At 43.0% G+C, this 21,888-nt stretch overlaps 2 protein-coding genes across 2 annotated transcripts in view; one reads left to right on the top strand and one right to left on the bottom strand.

Annotated features, from left to right (window-relative positions):
- Positions 1-7,230, top strand: part of ME3 (malic enzyme 3) — a 473,564-nt gene extending 466,334 nt beyond the window's left edge. Inside the window, exon 15 of the mRNA XM_085623151.1 lies at positions 5,933-7,230. Within this exon, the coding sequence (XP_085479277.1) occupies positions 5,933-6,094 (162 nt within the window). The 3' untranslated portion in view covers positions 6,095-7,230. The remainder of the gene's footprint in view (positions 1-5,932) is intronic.
- Positions 7,231-9,994: 2,764 nt separating this feature from the next.
- Positions 9,995-21,888, bottom strand: part of CCDC81 (coiled-coil domain containing 81) — a 316,574-nt gene continuing 304,680 nt past the window's right edge. Inside the window, exon 15 of the mRNA XM_085623150.1 lies at positions 9,995-10,288. Within this exon, the coding sequence (XP_085479276.1) occupies positions 10,150-10,288 (139 nt within the window). The 3' untranslated portion in view covers positions 9,995-10,149. The remainder of the gene's footprint in view (positions 10,289-21,888) is intronic.

Raw genomic sequence — 21,888 nt, forward strand, 5'->3', positions numbered from 1 at the left:
AGGAGCTTCCGCTGGCATGTGGTGGGCCCTCTTTCACATACGGCGGTGTCGAAAGGTGAACTGTGGGGCATATGTGCGTCGCAGCGGCCAGGACGGTGTCTGGGTACCAGCAGGCTGAGAGCATCATTCACGCACCCACCTTCGCTCACGGCGTCAACCTCGTGGCGGTGTAAGCTGCGCAGACCTAGCAGACACGTTCGCCATTCCGGAATAGAACCACACCCAGAGAAACGTGCCTTTTTTTTCATACCCCTACGCTAGCCTTGCGTACACCGAGCCAGCCCACTACGCTAAAGATTGGGGGTGGAGGGGGCACGTACGCGCTATGTTTTCGTAATCTTCCCTACTAACTGTACTTTCTTGTTTGCGTCCACTGTCCACTTCACTCAATAGACCATCAGCGTCTGTTGACATGTACATGTCTGTGCTCTGCATACTCAAGTCTGTCCGGCACATCCCCCTCAACACTTTGCATTGTATACTTTTATAATCATGATTCACTTGCCACCTTCGCACATACTTTACTCCCATCTCTCCCCGCATTCTGCATTGTGTGGCAGAGGTGCTATGTTTGGTTTGTGTACGTGGCTAGCCACGGTTCCCACAGTACGTAGTGTCGTTGTCTGCTAGGTGTACATGTTGTTTGTCATGTTGTATGTGATTATATAAGGTAGCACATATATTTACGAGCAGTGGTTTCTCCCATTTACATATCACTGTCTTAAAGAAGATACCGAAATTTTTCTCACAGGTGAAAAGTGGGACCACAATGGCAGTCATTCATTACTATGCAAGAATGTCCAACTGCACAACGCTTCTAAGCTTACAGCCCCCAATCTTGCTTGTTTTTCTTAAAAGCACGGCAACTCCCACAATCAGACCAACATTCACACAGCTTTCTAACGGAAGTTATCTGCTTCTTAATAACATGGACTGCTACGCAATGTGAGCTGGCATACCGTATGTCCTTACTGTTTCAAACCGTATAACTTCCTCTTGCAATCTCTATTCCCACCCACACAAAGTAACTCCCAAAGTTCAACTTGGCCTTCAATACCTACTTTGAAAACAGATTTTATTAAACTGAGAAAACTGAAAGCACTTTCTTTCAAACAGAAGTGTCCCTCACTTCTCCAAAAGTAATTTATCGACTGCAGATAGCACGAACTTCAAGTAAAATACACTCCCTTTTAAATACGAACCTCCCATTACACTTTGTGAATTGTTACACAATTTCCAACACATCTGACATTTAAGGTCTGGCACACTTTTTTTTTAATACTGTCTCCTCCGGCCTTCTCACAGGCTTTCAAACTGTTTTGAGTCTAATACAAGACTTAATTCATTCGATCATCTCTGGAATAACAGCAACAGTGCCCATAATTCTCGCATCCTACTACTATTTTAGCTTGTTAAAAATGGCTGCGCTCCTTGTGGTAACAAGCATGTCCGACAGAATATGCCTCTACGCAAAGCTACATCAATACCGTGAAAAAATGGAACAACTTTTCGGCTGCCTGCCTCTATTATCGGAGCCAGCTACAACATGACATTTATTTACACATATACAATCTGCGTGCAACCATCTTTTTATTGCAAAACTTGCCCAATCGACTGGCGAATGGATCTATGCCTTGCCAACATCCCAGCAAACGCTCCCGATATCCAGCAGGTAATGGAGTATCTTGAAAACCATGAGCTTGATTGTTCGGGCAGTGGAGCAATGGCGGATGCAACGCAAAAAAGTATCCTGGCGGAATGGGATTCCTGCGCACCCGCAAAAGATCTCCTGCAACGTACGACCTTTGACATCGCAGATTGCCTGCCAAAAAATGCCGCTTCAACATTCGAGGAACATTACTGTCCCTTCGAGGATAGGAATTGGATCGCTTCGCTTTTCTCACACGATGGCAACAATCACCTCTTGGAACACTACACATCTCAAGCCGCTGAAGAACTTCCGGACTGCAATCTCCAAGGCTTGTAAGAAATTCACTTTATTCTTGGAACGATTTTTTTTTTTTCTCCAACTTTTTAGACTTTTTCCTATTAAATTTTTTAATACACTTCAATTGAACTATTTTCATATAATAACTTTCTAAGTATGCTTAGGCATTTGTACTCTGTTTTCATTATTGGCCCTTACGTCTCCACACTAACCAGGGATGGATGATGTATGGCCTATGTAAATACGCTATTTGCTTGCTAAATTAGCCTAAACCCGACATCCATTTTGAAACCATATCTATTCTTTGTACACACGTCTCTCTGCCTGCCTGTTATCCACAAAGCCCTTTCACACAAATTAGCTCAGCCTCTGCTCACAAGCTGGCGCTCAAGATAAAAAAACACGGCATTGTTTAGGAACTGGTTGCCACAGTGTGGTAATCGTATCCTACCTTTATTTTCATTCTACAATTTACAGTCATTCATGTCTAATAGGTATTGTTTATGTCACATGGAACTGTAACATGTAATGTGGAATTGACTGATACAGGAGCTTAGGTTTGAATACAGCAGAAGCGTTGGAGTTTACCCCAGCTGGATGCCTTAGCTCTTGCATCAGTGGTTCCATTTATGGCACTTAAATAAAGACAATTTTTATATAACTTGCAGACTCCATTGCTTTATCCCACACAGCCACTTTCTTAAACACACCTGATTTCACAATTTGTCTTGTGTGGCATTGCAACATTCTGCATTATATTCTTCACGGTTATTTCTTTAATTCTGCTTGCTAAAACACTCCATTCGAGTCTTCAAACCGGTAGGGGGTGAGTAGTTTGCTTCCCACTCCCGCTATAGTCTAAACCCATACTAACACCACTTGCACAGCTATGCTACAGTGGCCAGTATGCTACAGCACCCAGAGCACATCAGTTTACAGCAATCACCTCACGGTTTCATCCCCGAGTGTACTGGCACCTCACCTCAGCACCATCTCACTCTGGGCAAAACAGCACTTTCACCCCGCTAGGGGTGAATACTTCGCTTCACACTCCCTGTATAGCACACCCTAACCACCCCACAGAGCTCACAGCGCTGTAGTCTAAACCCATACTAACACCACTTGCACACCTATGCTACAGAGGCCAGTATGCTACAGCGCCCAGAGCACATCAGTTTATAGCAATCAGCTCACGGTTTCATCCCCGAGTGTACCAGCACCTCACCTCAGCACCATCTCACTCTGGGCAAAACAGCACTTTCACACCAGTAGGGGTGAATACATCGATTCACACTCCCTGTGTAGCACACCCTAACCACCCCACAGACCTCACAGCGCTTCTACCCTCCTCTCTCCTACTCTTTTTTCGCCGTTTTTTCCCCTTACTTGCTTCAACGGAATCACAAAATGGCTGCCAACACTTCCTAGTTGAAACTGCTCGCACCCAATAAGCAGCAAGCTCGTGCTCGTAATGCCTCAGCCAATCAGAAGGCAGAATTCTCAAATATCGATATCTGTAAATTTCGATATTTCTCCAAAACTACTGAATGGATTTACACCAAATAAACAAAATCGTGCTTTCTAGACCAAGACCCTTCTCCCTACCAAATTTGGGGTAATTCCGTTCACCCGTTCGACCTGTAGCCTTGCTAAAGTTTCCTATGGAAATTAACATGGAGAAAACACGTTTTGGGACCCCCCTTTTTTATCGCCCCCCCCCCCCCCTTGACGAATCACCCCCAAACTTTCAACATAGGAGCTGATATGAACAAGGAATTAGTTTGGAAAATTTCATGAAGATTCATCAAACGACGCCAAAGTTATAAGCCAAACATAAAATGCTCTTCCTATGGAAACTTGGTCCTAACTATAACTACCTACTGGCAACCGCCAGTAGGAGATAGATGTATATATATATATATATATATATATATATATATATATATATATATATTTCCACTGAAAAAATAAAGGTTATAGGGACATATTTAGGCTCAAATTTTGCTCTTACAAAACCAGAGAAATTCAGCTATCTGAGCTAACAATAACTTACACCCCAGCAATGCACTGCTTATGAACTGAAGGGAGGTTTATCATGCACACTATGTTGCAAAATTAATTATGGTTGAATTAAATTACTTTCTAGCATGTCGATATATATTAATCTGTATTCTCTTAGGCAGAATGCAGCAGAGTGGAACATTCCTTAGTTGCTTCTCATTAGACTTGGAAAATAAGTGCCAATGCATATAAAATACTTAATCATCTCTATTGCATTACATTTTAGCTACAAGGGGTCCCCTGAGGTTCTGTTCTCTCTGCCACCATCTTCATTCATTACAAGGATCCACTAATCTTAGGCTCTCCATAGAAATGAAGAGCATCTTTAAACGAATGTACATAACAAATAAAGCCATGGGCTTTTATAATTAGCTTGTTCAAAAACTAACTATGTCTGGTGGATAATGCCCCCTTTGGATTAGGGGCAACTCTCTCCTGGAACCACCTTGTTTCAAAAATGCTAATTTGCAAAAAGCTGGAATTGTACCTACGGTGTGGAACTTCACCTGTCAGCTCCTATATGAATGTAAGGGTTGCAAATATTGATCAGTCTGTGTAAATACTTGTGATCTTTTATTTTATGTACTTTTATGGCTCGAGCGGCCGAAATAAAGTTCTTTGATTGATTAAGGTTAATTGATTAAGGCTAATATGTCCTATTACTTTTTTTTTTTTTAATCCTGAAAATCATGCTATTTTAGCACCGCTTCTAAGCGTGACCCTTCGTTGTACATTCTGAAATCTTTATGGGCTTGATAAAGTTTGAATCCGGTTATACAGTATTTACCTTTTATTTTCTGTTAGACCTAGGTAACTGTTTACATTATGGGTCACAATTTATTATGTTAGTATATATTATACAAAATTATAGTATTTTCCTACTGCTTGTATAATATTATTCCTCTGCAAAGTGGCATGCCTCACATTTGGTCTTTTCTCTGCTACATAAAAATATGAATAACTAAATATACCAACATTTAAGAAGTCCTATGCCTATGTAGAGTATTGCAAGTTTCTAGTGGCTAACCGTAACCAAATCCTTTCTTTAGTTTTAGAATTTCTTTCCCCTGAGGGAGAGACTTAACAGATATTTTTTGCAGTTTTCTAAATTAATTGTGAAAAAGGGAACATTTGCCTTCCCACTGTAATGCAATGTCAAACCCTGGTAGTACCCATAACAGTATTATGTTTGTATAATCTTGCTAGATATCCACTATAAACGTAGAGGGGCTACATAGGCATTGCCCTCCAAAAAGATTTTCCAACTTATTTTTGAAGTTAGTTTTTATTTAAATGTATGTCCGATGCAGAGCTTATAAACCCACTCTATATCGCCTATAAGACGATCTAGCTTGGCCTTCGTACATTGGGAGTATATGTGCTCTGCTCTACTTCCAGTCTAGATATATATCACATTCTGATTATCCAGGCACGTTACACTTGGTGGGCTCTAATCTAGAACAGGGTTCTCCTAAGTCGGTCCTGGAGGGCCAATCCATATCAGATTTTTAGCATATCCACATTTAGATAAATGTAGTTATCTTAAAAATCTGCATGGATCTGGCCCTCCAGGACCGACTTTGGAGAACCTTCATCTAGAACATACAAGTAAGGAACAACCAATTAAAGGCTTCATTGCAGATATGAGAAAAGACATCTGTCATTGACTCGCTAGGCCCTTTTAAAGCTAAGCTACTGTAGACTGGTTGTAGTGTTATATAAACTATAAAGCTATATCTAGACAGTGATTTAGATATACCTGAATACATCACACCTTAATATGGAGTTTTAGACTATACTTTAGAATTTGGTGATCAGGGTTTCAAAGAACTACGAGCTAAACTCTGCTCATAACAAATTCTTAATGATAAACTATTGCATTTTAAAATTTTCTTTATGACTATGATTTTTCATTATTTTCAGGTTGTCGACTATGCATACAGAAATGATTTGGCATCTTGGTATCCTGAACCTGAAGATAAGGAGAGCTTTGTCCGATCTCTCATCTACAGTCCAGACTATGACTCCTTTATTATCGATAACTACACATGGCCAAAAGAAGCTATGGAAATTCAAGATGTCTAAAGGATGATTTGATTTCATTGTTTCCTTTATGCCGTGGCAAAAAAAAACATACATTGAGCACCTTGAAGACAAAAACCACTTCTGGCATTAAACTACGCAACCACTAGTGGGAGACAAGGACACAGGCCTATATTTACCAACACTTTGTGCCGGGGTTGCATTACGTTTTTAATACAAACCTGGTGCAAAGTGTTGTAGTGGGGTTTACATTCCAATGCAAATCAGGATTTGCGTTGGAAAGTTGCCCAAAGTACCGCAAAGCAGCGATATCTGCTATTTTGTGCAACTTTTACGTCATGGAGGTGTTCCCATGCAATCGTCAATGGATTTTGATGCAAATCTCTATGTACGAACATTGGTTGACAGGGATTTGTGCCAAAAACGTATGAGACATCGAGGCAAGTGTAACTGTGGAGCAAGTTTTAAAACTCCCCACGTTTTTGTAACTGCATATGTGCTGTACAGAGCAGCCCACATTCACAAAGTGGGAAAAATATGAAATCAGTTTTTGGAATGGAAAGGTCCCCTTGAAGTACAATCCTATACTTAATAAAAGTGTATTAGCACAGGTAGAGGGGAAAACAGCACCATATCTTAGGAAATACAGTGCTGTTTTGCTTTCTCCCTTTCACACAATGTAGCACAGCAACTTTGGTAGGTGTGCTATGTTGCGTGAAAAGTTAGTAAATCTGACTCAGTCTACAACAAATTTCCCTGCAGTTACACTGCTGACATTGCTATGTACTGCAGTTTTTTTTATATATTTTGTGCATTGCTCTGAACCTGATCTTCTCAAGCTTACTGGTTGGATGGTCCAAAGAGGTATGGTCTGTCGTGGAAATCAACGTACCCTTCAACAAAAGCTTTTGTATGTAAAACATACCTTGTTGGATATACGAAGATTATCAATTGGTTTTGTCTTAACTTATAATTCACTACTGCTGGTATATTAGATCGGTGATAGTGAGTGTACAATAACATCAGATATATTTTATAGTGCTCAATTAAAAATATCCTAACTGGAAAACCCCTTCAGATCCCTTTAGCCCTTAAAACACTTTGTTGATATTAAAAGGATCTGAGTAATGAAATGCTTTCATGTGGGTGTGTACTTTTAATAAAGATATCTGATTTGAGATTATGGTTGCCATTTTCTATTTTTGTTTTTAGATTTCTAATTAACTAAATACTAGGATTGTGGCAAACTAATTGATTAGCTATCTGCCTTGCAGAGTCCTTCAGACAAAGAAAATGATGTAGGTGGAGGACGGATAAGTGGAGAAGGAGTTGAAGACTTTGTGACTTTACTTCAATCTTTTTTGGCTATTTACATAGCAGTAATATACAGTTAAGTGCTTATATTGGAATGCAGCAACTGTAGAAGTGTACCAATTTATGTAGAACACATAGAACCTTCATGTTCTATTGATATTCAGTTTCTATGGCAGTTCACGCCATCTCACACTTCAGGTATGTTCTCTGAGTGGGCCTAAGTAACTCTTCCACACTTCTGGGTGTAGGGCTAAGCTGTGTGCAGCAGGCACCGCTTTTATTCACATACGTGCTTGGAGTGCCAGCCCTATGATAAATTACAGCAAGTGGTGATACAAACCTACACCAGGTAAGGCACGTGCACAGTGTGAGCTCTTTACAAAAATAAAGTTACAATAATGTCCTACACATATCAACGAAAGAGAAAGGCACAGCACGTTGTGTCTGGTTGTATGACACAACCGCACTTTCCTTTCCCAAGCGTTACTTAACAACACAGGCAGAACAACAAATGTGTCTGAACCATGCATTCCATTCACGACGCAAGTCGTTATGACGACTTGCCTTCGGGGGTTCTCTGGAATAGTATAATTTCCGATTCCAACTCCAGTCCCTGCAACAGTAGGGAAAGCATTGGACTTTAAAGTCCAAAGGCGCTTTATCTAAAGCAGGTTGTTGTAACGACTTCTGCTGGAAATGGAATGCGTGGTTCAGACGGATACGTTCTGCCCACGTTGCAAAGGGCAACGCATTGTTCGGCGGTCATGGTATTGCTGTTTCCCGTTGTGCCCATGGTTTTGGGTGACGCAAAGACAGGATTGATCTAGATGGTCCCTGTAATAGCAGTTTGTGTTTTTGGCCATCAGACAGTGACCGTGCCCAGCACGTTACAGTTTTCCTTTGTTATTTCCCTGTTCAGATTTGGTTTTGTGGTGGAAATCCACCTTTGAATATTTGTTCCATGCAAGGTCCTGATTTGCCGCTTTCTAGTGGTTAATGGTGGAGGTTGGGCCAGGACCCTTTATGAGCCTGCATTTTTAACAAGTAATTCTCCAGCACTCTTGGACATGACACCAGCTCTGGTTCTAACTCTCATGCATCTTCGCATGACACCAAAGCTGGTTATAGAACTCAAGCTCCTAGTGTTCATGACGAATGATGGAGCATTGGCACGGGGTGCTCAGATACTCTGTTGAAAAGTTATTAAAAACACCCGAAATGCAGCGTGCACTGTGTTGCAAGAAAGTGACTGAAAAATGGCGCTGTTGCTCTTTTCTGTAGTGCAGGCACACTTTAGGTTGATTTCTAGCATAGGTTTTGTTCAAGAAGGGTGCCCTTCCAGTGGAAAATACAATGCTTTTACATACTGTACAATGTTCTCACTTTGGATGCATGCTGTGCTACACAGTGCACATTCAAAGTTTGAAACGTTTGGAGACATTTAAACAATGCTCCAACTTTATGCCTGCCTCCAGGAGATACATTTTTTAGCAAAAATGTTCCCAATGTTAATAGATGGTGATTTGCATTAAAACCCATAGGCGATTGCATGGGAATGCCCCATATACCACCCACGGGGCGCCACCTTGATGTAATGTAGCGCAAAAGCCTAGGTCTTTATCTTTTTGCAAAACCTTGCAAGATGCATCCTTCTGTAAGGACAGCCATACTAGCTTTTGAAAAGAGGTTGTCCCTACATCAAGAAGAATAAAGATAGGTCCATATACATATCTATTTCTTGACAGCAACGGGAATGAATCAGAGATAGAAAAATCAATTAATGAAGAAAGTGCTGATCAACATTAAACAAATTTAAGTACCTAATAAGATGTGGAGAAATCATTTTTTTCATAATAATCAATTTACTTGGTTGAAGACCCACCTCATCTCTACCTAGATAGCATCTCCTCACACGAGTAAGGTTTTACTCATGCTCAGGCTAGTGGGCGTAAATACTAACAGGGTTATTTTTATCTCAGGGCAATGAGGGCAAGTAGCAAGAACAAAGGGCAATTTACCTTGTCGGTCACCTTTTGCAAGGTGCACTGTAATTTATATAGCGCAAACCTAGCTGTGGAGCAATGCAGGGCTGTACATTAGTGAAGGGTCAGGAGACAAGCTACAAGATTGTGTACACCAAGTGGGGATTGCAAAAAGAACTGGGGGAGAATGTTTGAATCATTCAGCATTCTGTCCATCATTTGTTGCAGTTACACTTTTCGCCCTCAGTTGGATGCGTAATGGGCAAAAGATCGATGGATTTAACACAGCTCTCTTGACTGGGGGAGAATGTTTGAATCATTCAGTATTCCGTCCATCATTTGTTGCAGTTACACCAAGTGGGGATCACACAAATACATTATACACACAATTAGGCACAGGGAGATTAGGTGATTTGCCCAGTATCGCATGATGTTGAGTCTCATTTTGTGGCCGGGATTGGTCTCTCAGTCTACAGGTTCCAGGGGTGGCAGCTCGAGCCGCTAGGTCACAGCTCCCCCCATCTTCTTGGGATACCTCACCAACAATGTCTAATCCGTTCAATTGGGCTAAATTGCTGACTTACAGGAGAACATCTAGTCTTCAGATATGTAAAAGACCTTCCCATGGCAATGATGGGCCCATTCATTGTCTGGCCATATATTCTTTCTTTATTTCACATTATCTTCAAGATATTTTTAGATAGTTTACATGTCAATCAGATAGCCATCATTAACATCTAGGTGCACCTCTTAAACCAGAAACATTATCAGAAAAAGAGATGAAGAAACAGAATCCGAGATCTAGATCAATATTCGGCTTCCTGGTATGTATCTCGATTCACACCATATGTTGGTTTCTCCGACGTTGCTCAGGCGTCTCTTGCACTGGCAGCAGCGTCGGTACTTGTCGCACTGTTCATGCACCAGATTGCTTCCACAACTAAAGGAAAAGACAAGTAAAAAATAGGATTCAATTAAGGTCTGGAAAAGGTACATTTTATTGGGAAAAAACATATTTTTGGAGAGCGTTACAGGACCAACAAATCTAGGTGCAAGTTTTCATAAAATGGCCGGGTGGTGGTTATCAGCAGCACAGCAGTCCTGTTAAGTTGTGTGTTACCTAGTGCAAGAGTATGCTGTTCTCTCACATTCCTTTTCAATACAAAAAATGGAATAAAACATTGTTTTTTACAGTCACTAAACAGCACTACAAAAATAAATGGAGTCAAATAGTACAATACGTAATAAGGCGCCAAATAAACCCTCTCTGCAGATTAGCGGCACCTGGGCAGTTTATCACTCCTTAAAGCTTTGATTTTTCAACATAAAATTAAAATGATATACTCTTGAGTTGCAAGGTGGTAGTGCCGCATTCTCTGAACTTTAGTTTCTGAAACTGATGTGTACAAGTCAACACACCAGATGCCATTTTTTTTATATACGAAATCTGATGATAGTCTTGGAATTTTGTCATACTACGAAAACGACTGTACTATATATACTAATTTCGTGGTAATTTAGTAAGTGTTAAAAATGGGTGCAAATATTGTTTTAGCACTATTTCCCATTAGCAAAGCAACACAAACCATGCCTCCTGGTTTTGTTTTTTGCAATGACCGTTCCCACGTGTTGGTATTTGTACAAGAACGATTTTGCTTTGGTCATAATTTCCCAGATGAAAGAATGACAGGATATCCGGTAAGTGATTGCAGTTTATTCATTCACAATCAACGGTCCTGGAGTCCATGCAGCAACTGCCAATGCTGGAACACTTTCACAACAAACCCCCCAGGGTTCCGCCCTTAATGCTCCACCTCAACGTTCCAGCCCCACCAGATTGGCCCAACTTCCTTTACAACAAAACTAACAATATTTAAAGCATAGCTGGTACCACCCAACTCCTCCACAACATGAGCTGGAACACTTCCCTAGTGAGTTCAGTATTGCCCCTAGGAATGTAGGGGATGGAGGTGGGACTTGCCCATGTTGAAGGTGAAACCCATATCGTAGAGAAGATCTACGGTGATCTGTGTGTGAGCCAAACACTGATACTGGCTTGCATTCATTATCAGCCAGTCGTCGAGGTATGAAAAGGTGCGGACGCTGCTCCACTGGAGATGACTGGCTATCACAGCAAGGCATTTGGTGAAAACTCTCGGGTGGTAGTCATGCCAAAGGCCAGAACTTTGAATTGAAAGTGTTGTCCACTTACTACGAATGTGAGGTAGTGCCGATGTACAGGGTGAATAAGGATATGTAAACAGGCGTTCAAGTCGAGGGCGGTTATGAAGTCTCCTTGCTTCAATAGTGGAATAACGTTCTGGAGCGTGACCATGTAGATCCGAAAGGATGTACTTGTTGAGGGGCCGGAGGTCTAATATGGGCCTAAGGGACCCATCTTTTTTGGGATTAGAAAGTAAAGGGAGTACACCCCATTGCCGTGTTGTTGGGGGTGGTGGGCACTGGCTCTGTGGCAAACTTAAGTAAGAATGCGGCCACCTCCTCCTGGAGGAGCCGCTGGTGTTCTGGTGAAAGGGAATGTTTGTGAAGGCGGGGGGGGGGGGTAGTGAGCTCCAGGCAGTAACCCTGCTCTACAATGGACAGCACCCATTTGTCTGGTCTGAAGGTTTCCCATTGTGAAAGGAACCCCTGCAGACATCCCCCACAGGGGTTATGTGATCGGGGGGAAGGGAGCAGGAAGGCACTGCTTGGCAGGTGCGGCTCCCTTAGCCGCACCACCTCTACACCTGCCTTTGGAATGGTTTCCCCATAGGCACCCCTGAAATAGCATTCAGGAGTCTTGTGGCTGGTGCTGCTGCCTCCAATAGGGGGTGGAGGCCTCTTGGGAGGTGGCTTTGGCACCACTGCAGTATTGTGAGCAACAAAGTCACATGGGGTGATGAAGAATGGCAAGCGCCCATTGCTTTGGCTGTGTCTTTTTTAATCTTTTCAAGTACTGGATCAACATGAGGCACAAAGATGTGGTTCCCCCCCCATCAAGGGGCATGTTGATCAGATGCTGCTGAACTGTAGGTATAAATCTAGATATTCGGACCCAAGCATGTCTGTGAATCAGGACTCTGGAGTTAATGACTCTGGTGGCGGCCGCGTTGAGAATACATTTGATGGTGGTGTTGGAGATCGTTTGGCCTTCTGCTACAATCTCCTGTGCTCGTTGTTTCTATTGGTCAGGGAAATGCTGTATCACATCACCCATTTCGTTCTTATGGACCTGGTCATATCCAGACAATAACCCCACGGAGTTAGAGATCTGCCAGTGAGTTGCACATTGTATGTCAACTCGCTTTACCGCTGATTTTCTTTTTCTTTCTTTCTTTCTTTCTTTCTTTCTTTCTTTCTTTCTTTCTTTCTTTCTTTCTTTCTTTCTTTCTTTCTTTCTTTCTTTCTGGCGGTGGAGTATTCCCCAGTAACCTGTACATTTACCCATTTACAGACGGTTTGCAGCGCATCAGGATGGAGCTAGCCTCTAATGTAGGGCGGGTCAGAAAGGAAGGGCTTGTATTTTTTATGATCCATCAGGGTGACTATTATAGACATTAATGGGGTCTTTGAAGGAATCCTGTGTATGGTTGAGCATCCCCTTAAGCATGGACCAAAACTGTGTCATCCTCCTCTGAAATGGTCCGTAGGTCTACCTTGTGAAAGGTGGTCACCCTGTGAATTACCTTGTGGTAAGAGATAGTGGGGCATATGTCTCAAATTCCGTTTTTGCGATTCTCAAATAGCGATTTTTAGGGAATCGCTATTTGAGAATCGCAAAATGGGATGTAATAAAAAAATTTGCTAATGTTTTGAGATTCCTTGGCGTTCCTTAATTGCCATTAGCAAATTGCTAATCGCAATTAAGGAATACCTTCCCATTCATTCCTATGGGCTAGGAGGCCCATAGGAGTGAATGGGAAGACATTCTCATTTTGCGATTCTCAATTTGAGAATCACAAAATGAGAATGCAATTTCAAGGGTGCCAGGACACCCTGTTGCACCCCTGAAATATGTATGTATGCACATGTGGCGCACATACATGTCTGTGCGTCACATGGCACTTTGAAAAATGCCAAAGTGCATTTTTCAAAGAAATCGCAAATTACCACCAACTTGAAGTTGGTGGTAATTTGCGATTCTTTACGGCCAAATTGCACTTTTTCTAGGCTTCATACATTGCATTTAAGGAATCGCAATTTGCGATTCCTTAAATGCAATCGCAAAATAGAGAATCGCAAGTTTTGCGATTCTCTATTTTGCGATGCCCTTTTGGGATGATACATCCCAAAAGGCCTTTTCCCATTCGCAATCCGCCCATTTGCGAACGGGAAAAGGGCTTGATACATATGCCCCAGTGTCATATGGAGGGGAAGGTTTAGCAGGGTAGAGTTCGGGGTTGTTGTCATCTGAGGGGACAACCCCATAATCATCCGATGTATCATCCTGGGGCTCTGGGTCATAGGGAGCGTCATAATGGTCTAAGGGCTGAGGACTCTGCTCCAAATACAAAGAATGTGTAGAGCTCGCCAGGGAAGGAGATGAAAGCGGCAGAGTAGGAGCAGGATGGGTGCCCCTGTCTCGATGTTTCTTCAGTTTTGGAGGTGGATGGGCCTCCAATGCTAGCTGCTCTCAAAATTCAGCTTCCTCTTGTCACTAGATCCCTGAGACAGGAATATGCAAACATATTACACAAGTTACCAGTTATGTATTTTTTTTTTAATATCACGGTGATTTTTTTCAGGTACATAGAACTTTTCTTCAAAATGCAGCTAACAATGTGAACTGACTGAAAATGGAATGATTACGTTTTGTTTCACGAAAAATTATTTATAAGCAATGGATAATAGTGAGGGCTAGTGCATCTATATGATTTTGTGGCTGCAGCGTTTACTACATTAATTAAAGATGTGGCGCACTTCCCACATAATTTGCATATTTTGTAGAACTTACAAAATAAATGTGTTTATAGCTCAAATGCATGAAAATAATACTGCCAGAGAATGTGAGGCATAATTTAGATAAGATTATCTCAAAACTTGGTACACCCGGGGTGTGGCTTGCAGGCAACCGTGATGGCCTCACAGCTCTGAGCCACCTTCACCCTCAAAACATCCGTATGCACATCCTGCAGCCGTACGCGCCGCCGTGATTCAGACGGCTGCTGCGCTGAGGACTTCTCCGATCCTCTTCCGACGCAGTTTGAGGGAACGGTGCCAGAGCCTTGAAGAAAAGATCCGGTGCCGGGGCCGCTGGGACACGCAGGCCATGCAGATGCTTGGAGCACGCTAGCGCCGGCGCGGCTCCCGGACACCGAGTGCGGGGAGGCCCTCGGCCTGGAAGCGTCACCCTCCCGGCAGGTGAGGGCAGGAAAGTGGCTGGCAGCCCCCCCACACCCACGGGAACGTCGGGGGGACTATGTGGAATGCTTGAGGCGGCGCTGCACCGGGTGGGCTCCGGACCGCGCCTTTCACCAGGAACTACGTGTGCGCCATTATATGGCACATTCCTTGGGCCCTACATGACGGAGTAGGGCGTGACCGTGTCCCAGGCAGACTCTGGTGAGGCCTAATTGAGGGGAAATTAGTAACGTGGTATTTATCCCCTGATCCTCCACCCCCCCCTCTTGCTCTACAGGCGGGGGTGGGCGCAGGGAGCTGAGAAGGTCATCGCCCCCAATTTTTGTGCAGCAGTGCTCGTCCCCCATCGGCTCTTGGACGGTTGGACAGTGTTTTCCTCATGGAGGTGGATCGGAGCAGAGGGGTGAACTCCAGCTTCTACAGTTGTTGCTGGTCAACGAACCCCGACCACTTCAGGACGCCACTGGGGTGTGTGCTGGGTGCTGGAGTCGGGCATCTAAGTTGTGGGCCTGTTTACCAGGCGGACCTACTGCAGTGACACAATTACAAGTCCTCCCCGCCCTCCCCACGCAGTTGGATACGGGGTGGTGGCGGACTCGTTCTATGGTCTGCCCCCCCCCCCCCCCTCCATTTTCTTCTCTCGGAGCGCACTGGTATCCAGCTTTGCCCACAATTGTCAATCATCAGTGGTGACATTGGTGATATGGCCACCAACAAAGGGACTCGACAATCGGGTCTGGCCAAACTGTCCAAGTTTGCGCACTCGAGGACCGGGGCTGCGGAGGATGAACAGGCGGGGACGGGGGAGAAGCTACAGACGCCGGCTGAGGGCCCATCCCTCGTGGACGTAACGATGGCCATTCAGGGAGTGCACACTGCGTTGGAGGCTAAAATAGATAATGTCATGACAGAAATTACTTTCACCCGCGTCGACCTTCGCAAAATGAGGGACAGGGTCAAGGAAACGGAGGATTCTGTCAAAACCTTGTCGGCTTCATCAAAATCCTTTGAAGCTACAGTCAAATGCCTGGAGTCTCAAGTGTCCGTCTTCGAGGCGAAGCTGGAGGACTATGAGGGGTGAGCTCGGAGAAATAATGTCTATTTTGGGGGTTCCTGAAAAATCAGAGGGGAAGACTGCAGGCTTGTTTGTGGAGGAGTTGATACAGAGGGAACTTTGGACATCGGAACAACACTTGCCGCCTACCTGTGGGGGAACTCTTCCTAGCGCTTCGGAGCTGGCGTTGCTGCCGCTGGGAAATTCCTTGTTGTGTCTCCCCGCCGCCACCGACACATCTCGCGGCCGGAGACCGGAGACCACAACCCCCAGAGTGCCTTGCGCTTCACACGCGCCGGAAGGCACATAAAAGAGCGACGCTCTTGCTGCAGAGCGGGAACTTCGGACATCGGAACAACACTTGCCGCCTACCTGTGGGGGGAACTCTTCCTAGCGCTTCGGAGCTGGCGTTGCTGCCGCTGGGAAATTCCTTGTTGTGTCTCCCCGCCGCCACCGACACCTCTCGCGGCCGGAGACCGGAGACCACAACCCCCAGAGTGCCTTGCGCTTCACACGCGCCGGAAGGCACATAAAAGAGCGACGCTCCTCCCGCATCGCGGGATGCGCGCGGGCGGCGCCGGGAGAAGCCCGGGACAAGGGCGGGACCGTCTGTGGCCGTCAGTGGACTACAGTGGTCGGGCGGGCCACCCCTTTAACATTTACATCTTGTCTGTGGTGAGTTGGAATTGTCTCCTACCATGGAGTTTGTCAATGATGGTATCACACAGGAGGATTTCCCGTTCCCCCCTGCTACATTTGAGTCCCTACTTGAAAATGCACTGAACTTGGTATCAAGTGAAATAGCTGACACTGAAAGAAGAATGTCTATGAGCTGCATTAACAATAGTATTCAGCCGACACCATTGTCAAATAGCCCTGGGATTCCACTATCGCGGGCCGTTGTAATTACAAAACCGGTATTGGTTCTAACACCACCCGTATCCTTGTTGTCTGAAATTGCTCCCTCTATTACAATTGCCTCCCAGGATGACGTTATTACCTTGGGTTCTACGGACATCAGCAATAAACAGGGAGGGGAAAAACGTAAAAGGGGCATTACCAAACCCAGTGCCAATAAAAGGAAACAACTCCCACCTAGCAAGAATCAGCCCACGCCCCAGAGCCTGTGGAATAAACAAAAATTTACTGGGGCACAAACTACTTATGCTGTGGATAAAGACCCTGTGGTTGCGGATGATGATATTCCTACCGCAACCACTACTGACTCAAGTGGGACCACTAACACTATATGGACCCAAACAACACTAATGGGAGATAATTATCATCTCTCGAAACAGAATGGGAACCTTATAGAAACTATAGTGGATACTATTTTTAATCGTCTGGAGAAGCAAATGATCAATCAATTTAATAATGTTTTTAAAAGACTTGATAGATTAGATAACCTGGTTAAAAACGAAGAAGCAAAAAGAAAGGGGTCTGTCAACTTGGATCGTATCAGAGCTGACCGTCTTGTAAAACAACTTGAATCTTTAAGCAACACTCTGTCAGTAAAGAATCAGGAAGTTCCAACTTTACCGGGCGGTGGCACGAGCAACCCAGGAATATTATCCCACTCAACTGTACTACCTATAATTGAACCCCGATCTGCTAATGGAGGGAAGAACATGATAAAACCCAATCTACCTCCCAAATCTACCCCAACGCCTGCACCCAGACAACCTGCCCCTTCCGTTAGTATTAATAAAAATGCCAGTAACCACAAAAACGGTTCCATCCAACCTATAACAGCTACAAGACCAACTGCTGTTAACAATAAAGGTACTGGGCAACCAGGAACAAGCAAGCCTTTTAAACATCAAGGGCCTGCCTTACATCTGCCACCGGATGCCTGTCCCTTTGTTCTATTCCTTGCAGGAGTACCACCGTTGAGGGAGGATCAGGGGGAATCATGGGTGCAACTGCAAAACAAATGTATAGACTGACTAACTAAGCAGAAAGGTGTCGGATTCGATATCTCAAGAGAGATTTTATCGGCTCGTAGGGTGTCTTGGGTCGGCCCCTTAATTAAAGATAAGGAAGGTGACTGTATCGTCCTCAATTTTAAAAACCCTGGTACTGCAAGATTTCTACTCAACAGGAATGGTAACTGCTCTGCCACTTCTACGGTTGTAACTATGTTACCTTTGAGTTACTTTTACAGACAACCTACAATGCAATCACGGCCACCCTTAATGCAACTTCAACCACCATCAATGCATTTCCAGTCACCCCCTTTGCAATTCCAGTCAGCTCCATTTCCATTCAATATGTTTAACAGATTCGCACCTTTGTCAAATTTGGACATGTTAGACTGACCCTTATCGACTAACTTAGTCGAATCATCCTTGGCATCAATCACTGAAACCCTGGAAGTCCCACAACCCTTGCCTTGGATTGTAGAGAGAGAAAAACCCATGAACCAAAGACTATTGCCCCAGGATTCCGAATTATCTTTTGTAAGTTGGAACATAGCGGGACTTAATACTAAAATGAAAATTAAAGAATGGTTAGAATGGGTTAAAAATAACTGTGACATACTGATGCTACAAGAGACCTGGTGTATAACTACACCTACAATGGAGGGTTTTTGCTGTTATAATTTGAAGGCCTCTACTTCACCTATGGGACGTCCCAGTGGGGGTTTATCTAGGTGGACTAAAATAAAATCCGGGGTACAAACCAAATTGATTCCTACTCCGGGTAAATGTTTTATGGCTATGAAGTACATCGACAGGATGAAATTATGCATAATTAATTTTTATAATAATGATTTTGTTACTCGTCCTAATGACAATTTTTTGTCATTGTTTAATTTTATTGATGAAATCATGGAGGGGCAGAAGTATGGGCTCTTTGATGGCATTTGCATCGGAGGGGATTTTAATGCTCATATGTACCGCAATAGTCCATGTAGAAACGGTGAAGAGTTGAAAAACCATCTAGCCTCCCGTGATTTAGTAAACGCAATGGAAATTGCTGGTTCTAGTGCAAACAACATATTAACACCTACATATATAGGCCAGGGCTGTGCTTCTACGATAGATTATATATTTATCTGTCCCACTTTGTGTGATATAATTTTAAAAGCAGAAGTCATCTGTTCCGCATACAGTGATCACTACCCGCTTAGAATATACTTAGATAATCCACAGACCACGAAGGTTGCACCGAGAGCAGAGTTGGGGGCACAAAATTTGGTTCTATCTACCGACAGACTAAGATTAATATGGAAAGGGGTGGACAATAAAGACATTCTAGCTAGAGTAATCAAAAAATACCCTACGGTTATAGAGACCTGTCTGTCGCACATTAGTTCAGGCGACAATGTGGTCATTGCTTTTGGCAATCTTTGGGGGGCTATTAAAAGAGAATCCTCTAAACCAACTAGGCCTAATATAGATCAGGGCCCTCGCTGGTTCGACTCCTCCTGCTCTAAGGCCAACAGGGACCTGAGGGCGGCCCTAAAAATCAATCCTAGGGACACTCAACTTGTGAGAGAATTAAGATCAAAATACAAATCTGTGTTACGTATTAGATCTGAGGCCCTAGTGATTAATCACTGGGAATCTCTCACGCGTTCCGCCTCCTTAAAAGACACGACAGGTTTCTGGAGAGAAGTCAAGTCCCTCAGATCCTTTGGTTCTAACATCAAACCAATCAATTGCAATATAACCGGTGAGGTGTGGGCAGAACATTTTTCTAAAATTTATGCTATATTACCCACTTCCTCAGACACTATCCCCCTATCCAACACTGTTGACCGATTGAATTTTTCAATATCCGAGGTCGAGGATGCTATATTTGAGAGTGCCAGCAATAAAGCCCCAGGCCCGGATGGTCTCTCTATCGACCAGATTAAATCTGAAATCAATTTTTGGGCCCCCTTATTATGTAACTTATTTAATAATTTGGCTGACAGCTCAATTCCCGCTTCTTGGTCGAACAGTGTCATCGTACCGATATTTAAAAAAGGTGACAGGTCGGATCCTGCCTGCTACCGCCCGATTTCACTGATCGATAATACGCTAAAAGTTCTAGGAAGGGTAATTTTTAAAAGGATAAGAAACTGGGCTGAGGATAATAATGTTTTACACTGCAGTCAATTGGGATTCAGAAGCCATGTGGGTACTAATGAACAATGCCTTAATTTGAATTTGATTATGGCCAAATATACTATTGTTAAAAAGTCCCCGCTTTATTTAGGTTTTATGGATCTGAGTTCCGCATTTGATTTTGTTAATCGTTCTAGGTTGTGGTCACTTTTGCTTGATTATGGTTTGGACGACTCACTGGTATATTTTCTTTCTTATTTACATAGGGATCTAAAAGGCAGAGTACGTATTAATAACGATGATGAATTATCTGATGATATTTTTATTAGCAGAGGAGTTAGACAGGGCTGCGTACTCGCCCCACTGCTTTTTATTTTATATATTAATGGGTTGAGCTGCTCCCTGAGCAAGAATACAAAGGATGTACCAATTATAAATGGTTCCCCCATTTCTACCCTACTTTATGCGGATGACGCTGTATTAATGGGGCGTACCCCGAATGCTTTACGCACTTTAATCAATGGGTTTGTTGCTTTTATGTCCGATTTGGGCTTAAGTACTAATTTTAAAAAATCTTTCATTATGAACTGTGGACCCAAAAAGTACAACATTACTTCGATTAAATCAGGGGACAATATATTAAAATACACCAGCACCTTCCCTTATCTAGGGTTACTATTCTCTAATACAGGATCATGGCAGCCACATGCTACCTATGCGAGAAATAAAATTGGTAAATCAATCAATTCAATTTTATCTCTCCGACAACCCAAACTGGCTGATGTCATTTCCCCCCTGCTCAACATTTATCGTACCCAATGCCAACCAACTGGGACATATGGAGCAGAAGTGTGGGGTTATTGTAACAGCACGTCTCTCCAGTTTGAGGAAAATAGATTTTGTAGAAGGGTACTGGGGGGAGTTCCCTGTGCGCCAACATTTATTTGTCATAATGAACTTAGGCTGCCATATATTGCCGACTTTATTAGATCAAGGCCCGCGCTTTTCTGGATAAAAATATGGTCAAATCCAGCTGCATCTTTAACACGCAGTATAATATCCGATTGTTTATTACACAAAAGAGCTCACCTTATACCCTGGTTAAACGCAGTCAACAATAGCCTGTTGAGTGTGGGACAAGGCTTGTTGTTCAGCTCCCCTAACACCATTGCCCCCGCTCACAAGAACGGTGTAAAACGGGCACTGTTTGATTTATATAAGGAGGAACGAAGGAGATCCGAACTGGTAAAACCTGTCGTGATTAAATATCTGCAATTAACTGATCCAGACAATGATAATCTAAACAAGCCTTGTAGATACCTGTCAATCACAATTGGAAGATGGAACCGGAGCCTTTTATTTAGGTTCCGGGATGGAAGCATTGTTAATCTACTAAGCTTCCCTCTTGGCTATAATAAAAGTTTAGAAAAGCTGGATTGCCTTTGTGCAGAGGGTGGAAAACAAAGCTTGCTGCACTATTTTTTCTTCTGTGGCCATTACAAGTTGTATACCCGCCAATATTTAATGCCGATTCTCCGTAAATATAACCTAAGGGACTTCAATCTGGCATTGAGATTTCTACAAATGTTGTCAACAGACGAGGTTATACATACTGTAAATTGTTTTATAAAAGCCTGTGTAAGATCTAGGGCAAGTATGGAACACACATAATGGTCACTGAATGTATATTGCACCTTACAATTCTAATATAAATTGAATATAGAATCAATTATATGTGTGTTTGGATCTGTATGATTATTATGGAAGTGGATAAATTGGAATCCACAAACTACATATTTTAATAGACCATGTATTCCTTATTATGTACTAAGCACTTTATGTTATACATGCTACTCAAACCCAATTGAAAATCTTGTCCTTAAAAAGACTATGTATACCCTTATTATGAACTTTGCACTTTGTTATATATGCTGCTCAAACCCAACTGGAAATCTTGTTCTTAAATTTTTATATATGTTTTTATGTTTTTTAATCTGTATGCACTTTTATGGATGTACTAATTCCGAATAAAGATCATTTGAATTGAATTGAATTGAGTTGATACAGAAA

This window comes from Triturus cristatus, chromosome 8 (genome assembly GCF_964204655.1).
Source record: "Triturus cristatus chromosome 8, aTriCri1.1, whole genome shotgun sequence".
Classification (NCBI taxonomy): Eukaryota; Metazoa; Chordata; class Amphibia; order Caudata; family Salamandridae; genus Triturus; species Triturus cristatus.